Below are 18,557 nucleotides of genomic sequence, written 5' to 3' on the forward strand. Positions count from 1 at the left end.
GGTGCCGCCGGGGCTGCTGATTGCTGCAAATGTTGGGGCGCGGGGGGTGACCCCTCCTCCTGCGGGGCCGCTGAACAGACCCGTGCATGGCTCTGGGGCGGCTCTGCACGGGGGGGGGGGGCTCTGCCACCTGTCACGGCATGAAGGGGGCACCCCACGGCGGGGCCGGGGCACACACACAAACCCCCGAACTCCGGGACTGCCCCCGCCCCCGGCCCCGCGGGACCGCCTCGCTTCCGGCCTCGGAATCCCTCCCCGGCCCCGCCCTTGACAACGGGCCGCTTCCCCAGCAACCGCGGCCGGGTCCTGCCTGCCAGGCCCGGCGGGAGGAGGCGCCCACCGGGAGACGGTGAGCGGCTGGGGCCAGCGAGGGATCCTGGCTGGGGCGGGAGCCTCCAGACTCAGGGGTGGGGGGCGAGAGAAGAGCAGCATGTGTATTACTCTGACCCGCCGCGGGCTGGGGTCCCGCCCCGGCCAGAGGTCTCCAGCAGTCGGGCTGACGTCCCTTGCCAGGAGCTAGAGCTGGGCAGGGAATGGGCCCTAGAGCTGGTGCATAGGTACAAAGCCTGTGGGCAGAAGGCTCCACCCTGCAGTGAATTCCTAAAAGTCCATGTGGATCTGGAGGGGAGCCAGGGATGGTTGGGGCTGCCCCCCTGGCTCTCCCCCTCAGCCAGCTGAACCATTCCTTACAGAGGAAATTTAGGGAGTTTCTTCTCTACGTGGGTTATACCCACTTAGGGAAATATGGGGGCTTTGTGTTGCCAACTCCTTGGGCGGGGGGCTGCCTGTATTTGTCTGGAGCACACTGCCAAATGCTTATACAATAAGTAATAACCTCACAGTCTGTTAATTCACAAACTCAGTACCTGTCATTTAAAAAACCCCAACTGCTCTCATCCCAGCTTTCAGTGGGTGTTTAACAGAAGAGGTCATGCTGTAGTGAGGTCTTCATTTCTTTTACAAAATATACCACAGTCAGTATACTAGCAGGCTCTGGCATATTACCCTTATTAATCAGTACTAAATTATGCTTGTCAAAAGACATGATAAAGCATATTATGTGATGCTTTAAGTACGATTTCTTAAAATTATGTTTGGTTGCCTACTCTTTAATTTGCAACATTTGGTAATCACACATGGGCCTGTCATTAGTACAAATTAGTGAGGTTCTGTTGTAAATTGGGACTCCGATACCATGGAGATGGCTCAATGTAAGAACTTAGGGAGAATACTTCTTAAAACACTTGATTTGAAAATCATTTCTGCCTTTGCTTACTTCCCAAAATCTGTATTGAGGCCCCCAGTTTCTTTTTTCCTCTGCTGGAGCTGATCACATTGCTAACTCCTAAAATAGCATTTTTCAGCTTCTGGTGCTAGTAATGCTATCTGCAGTTATAGGAGAAACAGAACTGCTACTCTGAAACCTGTGAGGGCTTGAAGTCAGATCTTGGCAGATAGAAAGCCCTTCAGTTCACCTTTAAGGACCCTGACATTTACAATATAGAAAGGAATGCCAGCAAGTCATTAGTGAGGAGAAGGGATCATGTTCTGGTTGTTAAAGCAAAGGCCTGGGAATTTAGAAATAAGTTCTATTCATAGTATTGTCATGGGCTTCCTGTATGACCCAGGCAAATCTCTGTACCCTATTATCCCCAACTGTAAAACCAGGAAATTATTTGGCCTACCTCAATGGGCGATTAAATTAACTGATCGTAAAGTACATTGAGATCCTCGGATGGAAGGAGCTAAAGAAGGGCAAAGTATTGTTTTAATTAATTATTAAAATTAAGTGACCAATTAATTTTTATTGGGAGTCTAGAGAACAGCTTGATGGAGAGGAGAGAGGATCCAGTCATTGCTAGTTCAGGACGTTGCTAGAGCTAGACTTGACTTGGATGAGCAAGCACTGACGTTTTTGGAAGTGGCTGGATATTCTCCTTACCTCTCTGTTGACTCCATCTATCTGTGTATTCTCATCTTGGATGTCACCTTTCTCACAATTACTGCCGCATAAAGTGCCCCTTCAAGAGTTGACAAGACCGTGCCAGCCACTGCTGATTGGCAAGTGTTGTCACAGGTGCTGGTTAATTCCCGAGCAGCTACCTTTCTTGAGGTGTTACTTCATAAACACAATGACCCCCCATCACTGAGGAGTGTCTGATATGTTGGTGATGACTCAGGGCACCTTAAGTAAAAGGAGATATAGAAGATAATTTTGTCTCTGGCATAGTTTGTTGTACTGTTCACATAAATAACCGTGTTAGCAAATGGATGGCAAAGCTAGTTCTGCCCGTTCTGAACTTGACAGCTGTTTTCCAACATGACTAGCTAGCACACTTTCCTTGTCCAGTATGTATGGGCGTGCATGTGAGTATATAAAAAATTGAGAGCCATGCTAAACACATGACCCCATAGAAGTCAACTACATAGTTGCTTAATACAAATATAACATACATCGGCAAAAATGGCTCCCCTAATTCATCACTGGTGGATCTACACTGGTGGTAGCAGTGGTGAGAATGCTAGACCGAGCAGGTGTATTTACTACTGTCATCCAGTCCTGCTCAGAGCAGATCTAGATATTGTGATAGTAAAAACACCTGCAGCTTAGCCAGTGATTCCACAATGCTAGAGCAATGGTGAGCAAACTCCCTAAAATTCTGGGTAGACGGGGCCTAGATGTGGGTTGGGCTGTAACTGTGCTTGAAATAGTTTCAGATACATTTACGAGCTCTAGTGCTGACAGGGGCTTTATGTTTAATCCATTTCTTGGACTGACTTATTGCTGTCAGGGGGCCCTGTGAAGTCAATGGGATTCTTTACATTGACTTCAGTGGCATTGGATTAGCCACAAAAGCCAGAAACCTTTCTCTTTGAGCAGACCTCCTTATTTCTTACTTCATGCTGTGAAGAAGCTAGAGTGATAGCAATCTAACCTGGAATCATTGGGTGGAATTCTTTACTACCAGAGGAAATAGTTTTTTTTATAGTAGTTTTTATGCAGAAAGGCAAATTGCCTTAATCTGTGCATAAGTAAAATAGATTGGGAATTTACTACATGTCCAATTTCACTGCATATTATTTAATAAAACTTTTGTGTTGTAGATGATTTAAGTGTAGAGTAGGCGGAAAGGAGCATGCATTACTTTTATTGACTATTCTTGGCTTATTGATAATGTTGTGATGGGACCTACGCTCCATGAACTTATCTAATTCTTTTTTGAACGCAGTAATATTTTTGGCTTTCACAACGTCCCCTGACAATGAGTTCCACAGACTAACTGTGCATTGTGTGAAGAAGTGCTGCCTATTAATTTCATTGGGTGACCCCTAGTTCTTGTGTTATCTGAAGGGGTAAATAACACTTCCTTATTTACTTTCTCCACACCATTGATGATTTTATAGACCTCTATCATATCCCCCCTCGGTGATCTCTTTTCTAAGATGAACAGTCACTGTCTTTTTAATTTCTCCTCCCATGGAAGCTGTTCCATATCCCTAATCATATTTGTTGCCCTTCTCTGAACTTCTTCCAATTTTTTTTTAACATGGGGTGACCAGAGCTGCATGCAGAATTCAAGCTGTGGGTGTACCATGGATATATACAGTATCATGATATTTTCTGTCTTATTATCTATCCCTTTCCTAATGGTTCCTAATGTTCTGTTAGCTTTTTGATTGCCATTGCACATTGAGCAGATGTTTTCAGAGAACTAACCACGATGACGCCAAGATCTTTTTCTTAAGTGGTAACAGCTAATTTTAGACCCATTCATTTTATGCGTCTAGTTGGGATTATATTTTCCACTTTGCACTTTATCAACATTGGATTTCATCTGCCATTTTCTTGCCCAATCACCCAGTTTTGAGAGATCCCTTTGTAACTTCTTCACAGTCAGTTTTGGACTTAACTATCTTAATTTTCTGTCATCCGCAAACTTTGCCACATCACTGTTTACCCCTTGTTCCAGATCTCTTTTGAATATGTTGAACAGCACTGGCACCAGTGCAGATCTTTGAGGGACCCTGCTATTTACTTCTCTCCACTGTGAAAACTGACCATTTATTCCTGCTCTTTGTTTCCTATCTTTTAACCAGATACTGAGCCATGAGAGGATCTTTCTTCTTATCCCATGACAGCTTACTTTGCTTAAGAGCCTTTGGCGAGGGACCTTGTCAAAGGCTTTCTGGAAGTCCAAGTACACTATATCGACTGGATCATCCTTGTCCACATGTTTGTTGACACCCTCAAAGAATTCTAATAGATTGGTGAGGCATGATTTCCCTTTACAAAAGCCATGTTGACTCTTCCCCAATGTATGTGTTCATCTATATGTCTGATCGTTCTGTTTTTTGCTATAGTTTCAACCAGTTTGCCTGGTACTGAAGTTATGCTTACCAGCCTGTAATTGCCAGGATCACCTCTGGAGCCTTCTTTAAAAATCAGCATTACATTAGTTATCCACCAGTCATCCGCTACAGAGACTGCTTTATGCAATAGGTTATATACCAAGTTTGGAATTCCACAATTTCATATTTGAGCTCCTTCAGAACTCTTGGGTGAATAGCATCTGGTCCTGGAGACATATTATTCTTTAATTTATACATTTGTTTCAAAACCTCCTCTATTGACACCTCAATCTGGGGCAGTTCCTCTGATTTGTCATCAAAAAGAATGGCTCAGGTGTGGGAATCTCCCTCACATCCTCTGCAGTGAAGAAGTTGTAATTTGCTTTTTAGTATCCATCCATCCATCCATCCATCCATCCATCCATCCACCCAATGTTTAAATATATGCGACACAAACTCAGCTGCTGGAATTTGTTTGCCACGTCAACTATAGTTTTCTGTCTCAGATTCCTAAAGCCAAGATATAGGGGTACATGAGCCCAAATCAGTGAAAGAAGCCATTTCACGAACTGATTTGTGTCTGGACTGGAAGCATCCAGAAAACCATGCCATTGAACAGGAGCAGGGGTATATGATTACCATGCCAAAGGTTGTGTGAATTGATTCAGTGTGATCAATGATTCAGCGTCAGACTTGGCACTCTGCAACACCTTGGAGCCTTTGAGTTGCTTCAGACACCTTTGTGGAATAGTTATCACCCCATAACAACCTCGCTCCTGCTATATTCATGTTCACGCTGAATGCTAAGTAGGAACAATGGAGAACTGGAAACCGAGCACAAGAGAGAAACATATTTTGCATAGAACCAATGATAGAACCATAGGGGTCCAGTCTAGTGGCTGTATGGTTAGTACTGTGCAGCATCACATGTGGGATTTGTCTAGATTAGGAAAAGAGACTGAGGTTAGGTTTAGATAACGTGTTAGCTAACCCCGAGCTAACCTTAATCTCTTTTCCCAATGCAGACAGACCCAAGATCTATTTACTTTACATCACCACTCAGATCAAAGCAGAAGATAGCATCCTGGGGCATAGTTTCCACAGACCACAGCTCTGTTAAATCTGAGGGCACTTATGTACTTTGAATGAGGGATGAAGGTGGAGGTGCTTCTGCAGGGGGAGTGGGAAGAGTCAGAGGCAATAGGGGGAGGTCAGGGTGGCCGGGACAGGAAGAGGAGTCAAGGAGAATGCTCTGCATCATGGGCAGCGGGGAATACTTGGGGTGTGAGAGAGAGGACGGGGTGTAGTACCTACCTGCTCCTCAGCCCTGCAGCAGCTGTTTCAGCACCTCTGCCTCGCACGCATGCACACAACGTACAGGGAATGACTTGCAGGGGTGGAAACATAGATCAGGCCCCACAATATTTCCATTGTGTGGGCGCTAACCGCCTGCCATTCCACCGCCCCTGATTTGGCCTACAGACTGCAATTTGGTCACTCTTGGCTGATTATTATTTAGTTACTTGCCTCATGCTTTACATAACCAAATAAAGACAGTGTTCCTGTCCCAGGGATTTTGCAAGAGTTTGCAAGCATAAGCTAAAGGAGGTGCTGTAGCATTGGGAGGACAAGGGTGAAAACAATTTGGTCATGTGGTCACATGGGAGATTGGTGCTGGTATCTTGGGGATGGTGTAGTTTGTTTTTTAAATGTCTGTTAGACTCTAGTTACAAACTTCACAGATTATAATGATCTATTTATTGATTAGTGCAGGATGCATATTACCTAATGAGGGACTTAGGAATTACACCTTTTCCCCCATTTCGTTGCCCTGGAAATGGAATATGCCATGTGGCTTTGTTTACTTGGTCTCTAAAATCATTCCACATAGTCACTGTGCCATCAGGAAATTGACACTCAAACCATTTTCTGGGACATGACCGTGAAGTAACCCTAGGCCATCTATGCTGTGCTGCAGTTTCCAGCCTTTCTGGGACTGCTCCAGACATGTAAGGAAAGCTGTCAGTAGCCACAGGGAACTGCAACTGGCTTGGGAAGTACAGAAGCACCTGACACCTTTAAGAAAGCACTAGGTAGAGAAAGGTCACTTGTCCCAATAGCGTGTCCTCTTTAACGTGATAGCAATGCCACTGGAGTTCTTCAGTCCCTAAAGCCAGATTTCCAGGTGGTGTAAATCCATTACAGACAAGAAGCTACACTGATTTATGCCAGCTGAGAATCTGGCCCCTTCTCTTCTTCCCCACAGTTCTTGTTAGCTGTCTCTGAACACCCTTGGAAACTTCCTCTGTGTTTCAGGGCTCATTGAAGAAATAGTTCTGTTTCACCACTGCTTACTCTTCATTTCTGAATGTTCTCTCTGCCTCCCCCAATTTCCCCCCACCCCCTTTTGGGGTGGTTTCCATTCCTCCTAGGTGCATGTTCCTCCTCCTTTCAGCCTGTTCACTGCCATTTCCATAGTCCTCCCCATGCTAATTTCCCCCTCCATACCAGGAAACCTGACCTCCCCACCATCTTAGGCTACTCTCTATCTTCTCTCCTCCTCTGTAACCACCAAAGCTATAAACTGGCCATCAACAAGTTTAGGCTTGAAATTAGACAAACGTTTCTACCCATCAGAGGGGTGAAGTTCTGGAACAGCCTTCTGAGGGGAGCAACAGCGGCAAAAAACCTAACTGGCTTCAAGACTCAGCTTGATAGGTTTATGGAGGGGATGGTATGATGGGACTGCCTACAATGGCATGTGGTCCATCAGTGACTGACAGTAGCAAAAATCCCCAACGACCAGAGATGGGACACTAGATGGGGAGGGCTCTGAGTTACTAGAGAATTCTTTCCCAGGTATCTGCCTGGTGAGTCTTGCCCACATGCTCAGGGTCTGATTGCCATTTTGGGGGTGGGGAAGGAATTTTCACCCAGGTCAGATTGGCAGAGACCCTGGGGGGTTTCGCCTTCCTCTGCAGCATGGGGCACGGGTCACTTGCAGGTTTAAACTAGTGTAAATGGTGAATCCTCTGTAACTTAAAGTCTTTAAATCATGATTTGAGGACTTCAGTAACTCAGCCAGAGATTAGGGGTCTATTTCAGGAGTGCAATGTGCGGGAGGTCAGACTAGATGATCCCTTCTGATCTTAAAGTCAATGATTCTAAAGCCCAATAACTATCTGCCATAACCTTACCCTCATCTCCAATTCCCCACCAGCATATTAGCCAGTCACTGTCCTGTAGTACCTGCTGTGTGCTGTGAATACCTATGAAGAAGCCTTTGCTGACAGTCTTTGCAATACAACATGAATCGTTTCTCTTTGCTTCTCTAGTTCTTCTTAGCATTTCATAGAGCTCCTCTCTTCCTTCTTAGCAGGTTGTTTTATAATAATGTCCACAGACAGTTTGGGGGATCGGGGGACTGTCAAAACCTACTACAAAGGTTTCAAAGAAACAGGGACTAGTACTGGCTGAGCCAGCACATATCGGTGCTGTAAAGGAAAATGGAGCAGTCTCACAAAGGGAAAAGAAATGATGAGCTTGATCTATGTAGCAGCATCTGCTTCTCTCCCTTTAAGGGAAAATGATGCGTGGGATCAAAGCGCTGCTCAGCAGAGATGTGCGGGGAGGGACATCGTGGCGTACGATTCTACGTGCTGCAGGCTTCTTTGTAGGCTATTATTGGAGGGTCTTTTTGGATGAACATCTTGTCATTGTTTAGTGCTCGTTTCTAAAGTAGCCTTAAGCTCCATGTCAAACTGGGCTCCGAAGTGTAAATAAAGATCTGGACTTACCTTGTATTCAGTAGCTGAGAGGTATGTCACTCGTCTTAGACCCCCACAAATCTAAATCGTCCATTAGTATAAATTACTGCCATTGGCAATGCTGAATCGGGAAAGGGAGACAGGAGTATCCCTCTTAGACAAATGAAGCTACCTTGTTTCCTAGTCTGTTCTTTGTCATGTCCCTCACCGAGAGTTTCTGCATTATTCTTTACAAGCTGCTGTCACGCACATGGGTACATGAAGGCTGAGAGCTATGGTGGCATAGGGGAAAGGAAACTGGCAAATTTGACCCTCAAAAGGGAAAAAAGAGAGTGTTGGTCTTTAGAGACATAGCGGGTAGAGGAGGGGACTGGCAGTCTATTCTATTCCAGTTCCATTTGATGGATGGGATAACAGGCCCAGAAAGACTGACATTGGCTGCAGGTGTAGCAAGGTGAGATCGACTAGATCCACAGGCTCTCCTAATGTGGGGTCTATCTGCCCCATCACACTGACTCCTCTCACAGGGGTGTTGAAGCTCCAGTTAACAAATGTTCGTAAAGAGCACTGAAATCCTCAGATAGAAGGCAATGGGGAAGGGCAGTGAAAAAATTGCAGATATAAGTTAATACAGTTGCAATGAGCTTCAACCTCTAAATAGCATAAAACCTCTAAAAACCTCTAAATAGCTCTTTATAGCAATACCATTGTATTATTTGTTTATTACACAATGCTCCCATTGTGCTAGGTGCTGTATAAACATAAGAGCAGTAGAAAGTCCCTGCCCTGAAGAGCTTACAATCTAAAATAGACAAGACAGACAAAGGGTAGCAGAAAAGGGTATCCAAAGTGAGCAGAGTGATGGTGTGCAGAGTGATGTCATGGGAGTGCCAACATTTTGTTGTTGTTTTTATTAGCACCAGTGAGAGGCTCCAGTTATTTGCCCTTTCTTAAACTGTCTTTTTTCCCCCAGGAACCTTGGCTGGAAATGTGCTGGTGAATCTGTCCTGATGCAGACTTTCCTTCTATTTCATCTAAGGGGGTAGGGTCAGACTAGCACGTGAAGATGCAGGAGCCAGTTTCTGGAGACACGAACATGGCCTCTCCCCCATTGAAAACATCAGTGGTGAACCCTGCAGCCAACCCCCGACGCATGCGACGGATCATTGCTGAGGATCCTGAGTGGTCCCTGGCCATTGTTCCACACCTCAGTGAGCTCTGCCTCCAGCACATCGTCAGCAACTTTGAAAGTAAGCCATGGTCCCTTCCCCACAGCAGTCCTGCGGACCGCATTGTTCTCCCTTGGGTTGTGGAGCAGGCTCACACTGGGTTCTCTGTCCTGCTGAGCGTCAAAGAAAGGGAAAGAGAGCGGATACAGGAAAACATCTCTCCTGCTGCTCAGTAGCTAGATGTGTCTATGTAACTCCATTGCAGTGGTTTCCATTGAGTTACATGGGGGATGAATTTGGCCCACTGGGACTACTACAGAGTGAGAAGCTGCTCTGACCTCAGCCCATCCTATCTGTTGGGGTGCTCCTCAATTTCCCTCCATGCCCAGCTTGGACTCATTATATCAGCTTTTACCCTGAGCACTGAAGTCAGATTTCTCTGCTCTTCGTCATCTCGCACATTACAGTACCCTCCAGGGGCCCAGTCAGGATGGGTCCCAGTGTGCTGGGTGCTGTACAGACAGAGGTAGAACTATTCCCTGCCCCAGTTGAAGAATACAAGTAATGTATGAAGGGTGTGGGAGTGGGATATAAACTTACGATTTCACTAACATTTCCACAGCTGTCAGCTGTGATGTGACAACCCACAGTGACTTCCTCAGGTGGAGCGTGTGCATCTGGACCAGATGAACTGCTAAGAAATAGCAAGGCTGCTAGTCTAGCACGCTGCCAGGTCAGGGTTCAGAGTTTGGGTCCCAAGCTGCCTGGGTCTGGGAGCCCAGTGAGACTGGGAAGGAAAAGGAGTAACTTCCTTCGATCCTCAGTGATGCTCTCTGCCCGATTCAGAAAAGTGGCATTGAAGGCCTTAGGAAGGGTTTGTCTAAGAGAGGGTCACTGCAGTGTGAGGATGTTAGTGTGTGGGAGGAAATGGAGAGAATACTGGAAGAAGTCTCCAAGCAAAGCCACAGCGCTCTTTTTCTGTAGATATCTTTAGCAGAGAGACAGCCAAGAAGAGAGAGAAAGTAGGAACACAGCTTTGCTTCTCAGAATAGGATTTTTCCATGTGCAGACAGGTCTTTCTGTTTCTCGTCTCTATGATTCCATCATGGTATGATAATTAATACAAATCAGGTATATAGTCCTGTAAGTGTATGTAGCACTCTGCAGAAATTCCCTGCCCCAAAGAGCTTCCAGTGTCAGCGAGATGAGATGAGAGATAGGACAGAGGTTCAGGGCAGAGGGGTGAAGAGAGATTACTGGAGGAGATGGGAATATTTTTCTGAATAAGGTAGGTTTGAAGGAGGAGATAGAGAGGGCTTGGTGGGCAAAAAGTGGGTAACTCTTTTAGCAGAATATACAAAGGTGCAAAGACAAGATAAGTTTTATAAAGAACATTTAAAGAGCCCAGACCCAAAATGTTCTCCTTTAAAAGGTTATAATCCTCTGGGGAAGTTCTCCAAACAACAAGCCAAATTCTGCTGTCACGTATACTGGTGTAAATCCAGAGCAACTCCATTCACATTAGTGATGTTATTCTGGATTTACATTGGTGTACTAGAGCAGAATTTTCCATTAAATAGCTACTTAGACAACAAGAAGTTCACCACCTCGAAATAAAAATACAAAATTACTAGCCACAGTTTATGTAGGCCCGACAATATTTTTGTGGTGTGGTACTATGGGAGCAGCAGAAGGGAGCATACATTAACAGATGCTATTCCCAAACAGCATATAAAATCAAAGATTGCCAAATGGTAAAAACCTTCTGTCAATAGGTCTGGGTTAGAATATTACTCACCATGGTATTTCTAGGGGAATCGGATTAGTTAACATACCCCCCCCTCAGATTCAGAATGCTTTAGGGGAGTAACCTCTCCTCTTCTTCCTACAGAGAATCCTGTCGTGGACCGTCTCCTGCCAGAGCACCAAAGGAAGGTGCTGGATAGGATTTCCACAGGCCTGCCCCTCACAGTGACTGCCAACCTGATCAGCGACGAAGGCTACTGGAAGAGGTGCTGTACTGAGCGCTGGGCAGTGTGTGATGTCTCCCGATATGGGGGCAGCTGGAAACGGATGTTCTTTGAACGCCACCTGGAGAGCATCCTGAAGTACTTCATTCCTAACACAACCAACCCCAATCAAGTCCTGGAGGTCATCCCACTCTGCAAGGAGTATGTGAGGAAGCTGGAAATCGATCAGTTCCTCCCACCGGTGAAGCTGGATCAGAACAAGGAAGAGGATGACATGTCCGATTCTGGGAGTGATGTTGGGGTCGATGAATTCTGCATGCATCACTATGACCTAGGAGTGCTCACTGCTGCCCTCTCTCACCTTGAAGAGCTGCATCTGACGTATGGTGTGAAAGACTGTGGCATGAACTTCGAGTGGAGCCTCTTTGACTTCACCTATCAGGACTGTTGCTCTCTGGCCAATGCTTTCAAGAAGTGCCACGCCTTGAAAGTAACTCTCCCAAACTGATTTTTTAACATTTATATTTGAAAGGATAAGCTAAAACAGGGACAGAATACCCTTGCAAAGAGCCAAGAGACCAGTTTTACCTGCTGCTCACCATTAGTCTTCCCAGTCCAGTGGGTGGCTTTCAAATGTTTGACTCAAATAATTTGACTGTCTTAGGCAAACTTTTTAATTTGGTGCCTAAATATATTCATAGGATGCAATTCACTGTAATATGTAGGGGCCACAGCCAAATCACAAAAACCAGTCAAGTATTTGAAATGCATTTGATGCCACACAACGGGCAACATTAAGAGCTGGTATAAGCAGGTCTGTAGTTGTTGAAATTGATAGGGCTGCCTACACCAGGCTTGAATTTGGCCAAGTGAGTGGAAAGTCAAGATGTGAAGCCAGGCGGTTTGCTAGCTAAGGGCAGAGCCTTTCCCTTTTGCAGTGCCTGTCTAACTTCATGTTTGAAATGAGACTAACTTGATGGTGTGTAATTGAGGGGGGAGGGATAGCTCAGTGGTTTGAGCATTGGCCTGCTAAACCCAGGGTTGTGAGTTCAGCCCTTGAGGGGGCCACTTAGGGATCTGGGGCAAAATCAGTACTTGGTCCTGCTAGTGAAGGCAGGGGGCTGGACTTGATGACTTTTCAGGGTCCCTTCCAGTTCTAGGAGATGGGATATCTCCATTAATTTTTTTTTTAAATGTGTTGTGTGAGGTTCAGTAAAGCCTGCATCTTATTCACGTGAGTAACCCTCTCCTCCCATATAAAATGTGTTCTCTGTAGATCAGGACAGGAGGAGCAGTTGCACCTCCCTGCATAATCCTGGATGGGGATAAGCAAAGGGAGCCAGTTCTCTGTTAGGCCAGTCTCTTAACTTTTACGAGCAGATGCATGCAATATGTTACTTAACAAAGAAAATGTGACAGGATGTCACACAGCGGCACAGACACCCCAAAACACTGTGGGGTGCTGTTAGAACTCCCAGCACAGAGGATGTTTCTCTCTGGACAATAGCATAATCCTCAGCTCCGCGGTTATTCAACTACAGAGATTCTGCCCCCCAAAACCATAGACATGTAGGGCTGGGAGGAACCTCAAGAGGTCAAGTCCAGTCCCCTGTCCTGAGGCAGGACCAGGTAAACTTAAGCCATCCCTGACAGGTGTTTGTCCAACCTGTTCTGAAAAACCTCCAATGACAGAGGTTCCACAGCCTTCCTGGGAACCCTATTCTAGAGTTTAACTAATTCCGGAGTTTAACTAATTGATACATCACAATTCAGAGAAAAGGCAAAATAATCTGATCCCCCGCCCCTCTCTGGATGGATTGACAGGTTCTGCAACTGCCTTCCACCATTAGGTGAAATGAGCTCTTCTGTGGCCACAGAGATCCCAGTGTGACTGCAAGGTTCCCTAGTGGGGGCAAACATGTCATTTCTTGTGCACTTGAAGACGGTATGTTGTTATATTTCAGCTAGAGGTCAAGCAGTGGCTGTTAAATTTGAAGTTAAGGTGGATTTGGCATTGCTCTCTATGGAGGCTAGGTGCCCAATTCCCTTTGACTTTCAATTGAACTTGTGCACCTAACTCATTTAGGCTTTTTGAAAATCCCTTTCAAAATGATGGTAGTTGCTGTGCCAACAAGCATAACCATATTTTTCTCCCACAGGTCTTCAAGCTGTGCCGGAGCAAAGTGGATGACGAAAAGACTCGGGTGCTGATACGGAATTTGTTAGATCACCCATGCTTGGTGGAGCTGGACTTGTCCCATAATCTGATCAGGGACCGGGGAGCACGAGCCATTGGCAAGCTGATCAACCGTAGCAAGCTAGAAATTCTCAACCTGTGTAATAACCGGATCCGGGCCCCAGGAGCCCAGGCTATTGCTCATGCCCTAGGCAAGAATTCTACGCTGACCTCTCTGAACCTGCGCATCAACTGCATTGAGGATGAGGGCGGCCAAGCGATAGGCCATGCCCTGCTGACTAATGCCACCTTGACATCTATCCATCTGGGAGGCAACGAGTTGTCAGAGCCGACAGCTACGCTGTTCTCCCAGGTCCTTGCTCAGAACACAGCTCTGACTAGCATCAACCTTGCATGCAACCACATAGGGCTGGTAAGCAGCTTCCCTGCCTAAAAGAGAAATTGCTTCGGTCTGCTGCCATTACAGCAGCTAGTGCAGTCCAACTTAAGCATCTGTGTGGATCAGTGGTTCTCAAACTAGGGCCATCACTTGTTCAGGGAAAGCCCTTTGAGGGCCGGGCCGGTTTGTTTACCTGCCGCGTCCGCAGGTTCGGCCAATTGCGGCTCCCACTGGCTGCTCCAGGCCACTGGAGGCTGCAGGAAGCGGCGTGGGCCGAGGGACATGCTGGCCGCCCTTCCCGCAGCCCCCATTGGCCTGAAGCGGTGAACCGCAGCCAGTGGGAGCTACATTGGCGGCAGGCAAACAAACCGGCCCGGCCCGCCGGGGGCTTTCCCTGAACAAGCGGCAGCCCTAGTTTGAGAACCACTGGTCTGGATGATTTTACATAAAGCAGAGCTTCTTTGGTCTCTGAACTGCTGCCCCTCACCAAAGAGCCAACTTTATCTCCATCTCACACACTGCCAAGGTGATCTTGCTTTGAGTATTATAAATTATTGGCAGCAGAGAAGCTGAGGTTACAGCAAATATCGCTAAAAAAAGGAATCCCCCATTGTTTCACACTCCCTGCACTCTTTATATATAATGAGACCCTCAAGTTGAACCTGTATTTTGTGAATTTGGCCTTTAGGAAATGGAGAGGTTTGTTCCCAAGTTAAAGAGAGGCCCAGGAAATTCAGGGAATATTTCTGAGACTGTCATGGCTTCGTCATGGTATGAAGGCATCACCCTCATAATCTCCTGCTGGTATCGATATTCAGATTAGCATTGTTAGAAAACTGGCTCACTTGCTGAATTTACATAAGTCTCAGCTCTGCTACTGAGTCACCACATGGCTTTGGCCAAAGTTTTCACATCTGCATGCCTAATATTCAGCTCCTAAATCCAAGTGGCCTGATTTTCAAAACTGGTGGGCATTCACAAATCCCATCGAAGTCACTGCTGGTGCTCAGCTTCTCTGAAAATCAGGTCACTTCTGTTCAGTTGGCTGCATGTGGATAAAGAATCCTAAATCTAGGCAGCCATGTTTGAAAATGACCTCTAAGCTCTATGCCTCAGTTTCCCCATTGGTAAAATGGAAATAGTAATACCTACTGTACCTGTCTGCCCACCTCATGAAGTAGCTGATAGAATTTATTAGCCAGGGTTTTTAAAGTGCTTTGAAGACGGCAAGCATTTTATTAGTTCTAATTTTATTAGCCTCTAAATAGCAAAGAGCTAGAATGGAATAATACAAGGAGAAAAGGGTGTGCTAAAGGGTTGAGGTTTATCTTTGGAAATAATAACCCTAATGCTTAGCACCTTCCATCCAAGGATCTCAAAGCACTTTGCAGATGTTCATTAGTGAAACCCCAAAACACCCTGAGAAGTTGGTCAGTATTATTGTCTCCATTTTACAGATGAGGAAACAGAGGCACAGGGAGAGAAAGTGACTTGCCTGAGGTGCCAGTGTTCAGTGGTAGAGCTGGAAATAGAACCTAGGAATCTTAACTCCCAGTCCCCTGCTGTAACCATTAGATACACTTCCCTCCCAACACGGATTCCAAGCAAGGAGTTGTGACTCCCAGGCCCCTGGTCGAACCGCTAGAGACACACCAAACTCAGGCCTTGGTCGTGTGCCTGCATTCCTATTGATTTCAAAGGTAGACTCCTTCCCTTCCTTTCCCACTTCCTGGCCTCTCTCAGGAAGGTCAAAGGCAGTGGGGGGCTGGGGGCAGGAGGAGTGGTCACAGAAGGTAGGAGCAGCATGTTTATTTGGTATCTGATAAATATTGATTGACAATACCTAGGAATCAACACCTCCAGAAAACCTCTGTTGGTCCAATCCCTGGAGTGTGTTGACAGGTGAGGGAGGTAATGGTACCAAGGTGAGCTGCCTCCCAAAGCTCCAGAATTCCTGAGATCTCTGCCAAATTTTCTGTCACAGCTTGAATTTCCTCAGTGGATTGAACTTCAGTTGTGTGGGAGGCTCTGCCTCGCCACAGATGTCCCCAGGACAGAAATGTCCCCATTTCTGAAAAGGAGGCTATCAGAATGGACCTCTCTTGACATTTGCTGGAGTAGGAACGGTATACCTAATTGTGTTGGCGTTGACATTAACTAGCAGTGAGCTGATGAATGGGTGACATGATACCCAAAGGGAGCCATTAGTGTGAGCACTGCATAAGGTTACACTCCTTTTCTGTTTTCCTGCCAGTAACATTTCAGTCGGGAGATTCCTGCTGAGGAATAAGATACCCCATGTTTTGCTTATTGTCACATACTCCTACTTAGGACATGTGAGATGGAAATGCACATGCTCCCTTCTTCTCTACTCCACTTGCAGGCAGTAGGTGAGTGCTGGTGAAAGGCACTCTGGGGATTGGGGGACATGGAGCAGCAAGCCTGCTCTGGTCTGTACTTCACACCCATCTCCTTTCTGATTCCAGGATGGTGGGAAGCAGCTGCTGGAAGGAATGTCGGATAACAAGACCGTGACTGAATTTGACTTGCGACTGGCAGAGGTGGGGCAAGAGAGCGAGTACCTCATTAACCAAGCCCTGAAGGCTAACCAGGAAATTGCCCGTCTGAAAACCTTGTACCAGCCAAACTCCTTGGAAGAGAAATCCCCAGACCTGGATTAGCCTATCCTATGCCCTTATTTCCCGCTGTAGCCTTTGAAATGAAATGTCTCTCCTCATTGGGCAGCTGTGGGCATATGACATTAATTCCTGATTGGGGGAGGGGTAAGAAAATGTAACAGACAGCCTGGTGTCGGCAACTAAGCCCTACCTGGCAGTTGGACCCCAAAGCAGATTTCTCACTGGCTCCTTCACATGTTATGGTCAAGGGTTTGCCATTTCTCCAACTCCCCAGCCTGAGCTAGGTTCCCATCGGCTTCAGACTGGCCAAAGCCCACCCTGCCATTCTGGAAACTACACGTGCTCCCTCCATTCAGTAGATTTTTCTCAACTTATCTGCTCTACTCATTGTCTAGGACACCTGGTGGGGCTGGTAGCATGAGTGCCTCTGATAGCCAGCTCTTGGAGTAGCCTTTGCCCAGAAATTATGTAGCTCATTGTTACTATGGGACAGAATGCCATGAATGGAGACCCAAAGCTAGTGCCAAAGTTGGCTCTCCCATGTGGTTCTGCCACAAGATGGTTTCATGCTGTCATTGGCAACTGGGCGCAAAGGATGGTAAATAACACCAGCACCCAGCCTTTGGGAGCAGCACACAAGACTTATGAGATTGTCATCATAAAGTGGGGGCACAGTTGCCAGGGAAGAGCAAATAATAATATGGGCGACTCTAACTGGTCCATGAGCTCGTTCTGCAAAAGCTTTGACCAGCTGGCCTCTTGCCAGAGCTCACTCACAGGGACTGCCACCAGATCCAGAATGGAAGATATGGGGCCAGTTACCAGGATATCTAATTATCATAGTTCTTCTTCCTTAGGGAGTAGTTCCTCTGGTAAATAGACTGCCCTCTCTTTGGATTTCCTTCCCACACTAAACGGCTTGTGGTACAAATAAGCAGCCCCAAGCAGATACACACACATTTAAACAAGGGAAACAGCCCTTTGTCACTCTCCCCAGGGGACAGAGGCTTTGTGTTATGTATGGAATCTGTTAATGAAGCACACCCCATTCTAAAATGAAACAGAAGGTTTAGATTATCCTTCCACAGGAGTTAGGGTATGTGTTAGGGGGCTTTATAAGCTCCATGCTGACAGTGTGGGAAACTAAAAAGGTCTCTGTTTAGTCATAGGGCAGGTACACCAAAGACAGGCTTCCCAATCCTAGCACTCTACCAAGACAGCATGGAGAGTCACCTCGGGGGCAAAAGGGGAGCTTAGTTTCCATGTGAATTCACTCCTCCATCGCAGCAGTGCTGCTAGATTGTGTGCTGTTGACACTTGTCCATAGGGAACGGTGCAGACTCCCAACTCATTTCATGAGGGGCTGATTACCCCCAGGTGTGGCTGATGGGTCTGATTACACTCAGATGTGATTTCATTGTAGTACCTATCTCTCCCAGACTGGCCTGAAAAGTCATCTCCTGGAGTTAGTCTCAGAATATGTTTTTCTTGATATAACCTTTTCAATTATTTTTTCTTACAATAAAATAACTAAAACAGGGAATTATATATATTCCACTGTATTGGCTTCTATTCTTACCAGTGAAATCAATTGACAGTCTATGAAGGGCATACTGCAGTGGCCTGTGGACCACTAGTGGTCTACAGAGTGGTTGCTGGTGGTCTGTGGCGAGCTGTCACATGGTACTGGGGCCTTCTTTGTTTCCAGTTGCTAAATGGCATTAAAAGAAACTCAAGCCACATTCAATACTGGTCTAAATGTTTCCTCTCCAGGTGAGCAATGGTAGTTGCAGTTTGGATGTTATGGGACTGTGACTGGGAAGGGAGATACAGAGACTGTGTGTGGGTATTACAAATGTGGGTTGTGCTATGAACAGAGTTGAGAACCCCATCTAGACAGAACAGTTAAGAAGCAGGAGGGAAGAGTTAATGGTCATGGAATAGTTAATGCATTACATACCAGATACCATGTTCTAGGGGAAGATTGTACATATTAGGCCAAATTCATGCCTGGTGTACCTCCACTGACTTGAATGAGTTTACAGGCGAGATGAACTTGTCCCAGGTGGTTATTGTTTTATGATCC

General features: G+C 46.2%; 1 protein-coding gene across 3 annotated transcripts; it reads left to right on the forward strand.

Moving 5' to 3' along the window:
- The first annotated feature begins 298 nt into the window (after nucleotides 1-298).
- Nucleotides 299-18,023, forward strand: TCTE1 (t-complex-associated-testis-expressed 1). Of its 3 annotated transcripts, none has more exons than XM_054023271.1 (5): nucleotides 299-349; nucleotides 9,091-9,367; nucleotides 11,178-11,746; nucleotides 13,416-13,865; nucleotides 16,319-18,023. In XM_054023271.1, exons 2-5 carry the CDS (start codon nucleotides 9,184-9,186, stop codon nucleotides 16,511-16,513), a joined length of 1,398 nt encoding a protein of 465 aa, XP_053879246.1. In that variant the 5' UTR covers nucleotides 299-349; nucleotides 9,091-9,183; the 3' UTR covers nucleotides 16,514-18,023. The 3 variants fall into 3 exon arrangements, with proteins under 3 accessions (XP_053879246.1, XP_053879248.1, XP_053879249.1); XM_054023273.1 differs by lacking the exon at nucleotides 299-349 and adding an exon at nucleotides 4,189-4,269; XM_054023274.1 differs by lacking the exon at nucleotides 299-349 and having other exon boundaries at nucleotides 9,045-9,367.
- Nucleotides 18,024-18,557: the final 534 nt, after the last annotated feature.

This window comes from Malaclemys terrapin, chromosome 3 (assembly GCF_027887155.1).
Source record: "Malaclemys terrapin pileata isolate rMalTer1 chromosome 3, rMalTer1.hap1, whole genome shotgun sequence".
NCBI classification, from domain to species: domain Eukaryota; kingdom Metazoa; phylum Chordata; order Testudines; family Emydidae; genus Malaclemys; species Malaclemys terrapin.

Bases quoted from the DNA above. Each gene is read 5' to 3' on its own strand.
- TCTE1 (XM_054023271.1), top strand. From the start codon at position 9,184: ATGCAGGAGCCAGTTTCTGGAGACACGAACATGGCCTCTCCCCCATTG. The intron at 11,747-13,415 runs GTAACTCTCCCA...TTTCTCCCACAG, and splicing joins AGAAGTGCCACGCCTTGAAA to GTCTTCAAGCTGTGCCGGAG. The intron at 13,866-16,318 runs GTAAGCAGCTTC...TTCTGATTCCAG, and splicing joins CATGCAACCACATAGGGCTG to GATGGTGGGAAGCAGCTGCT.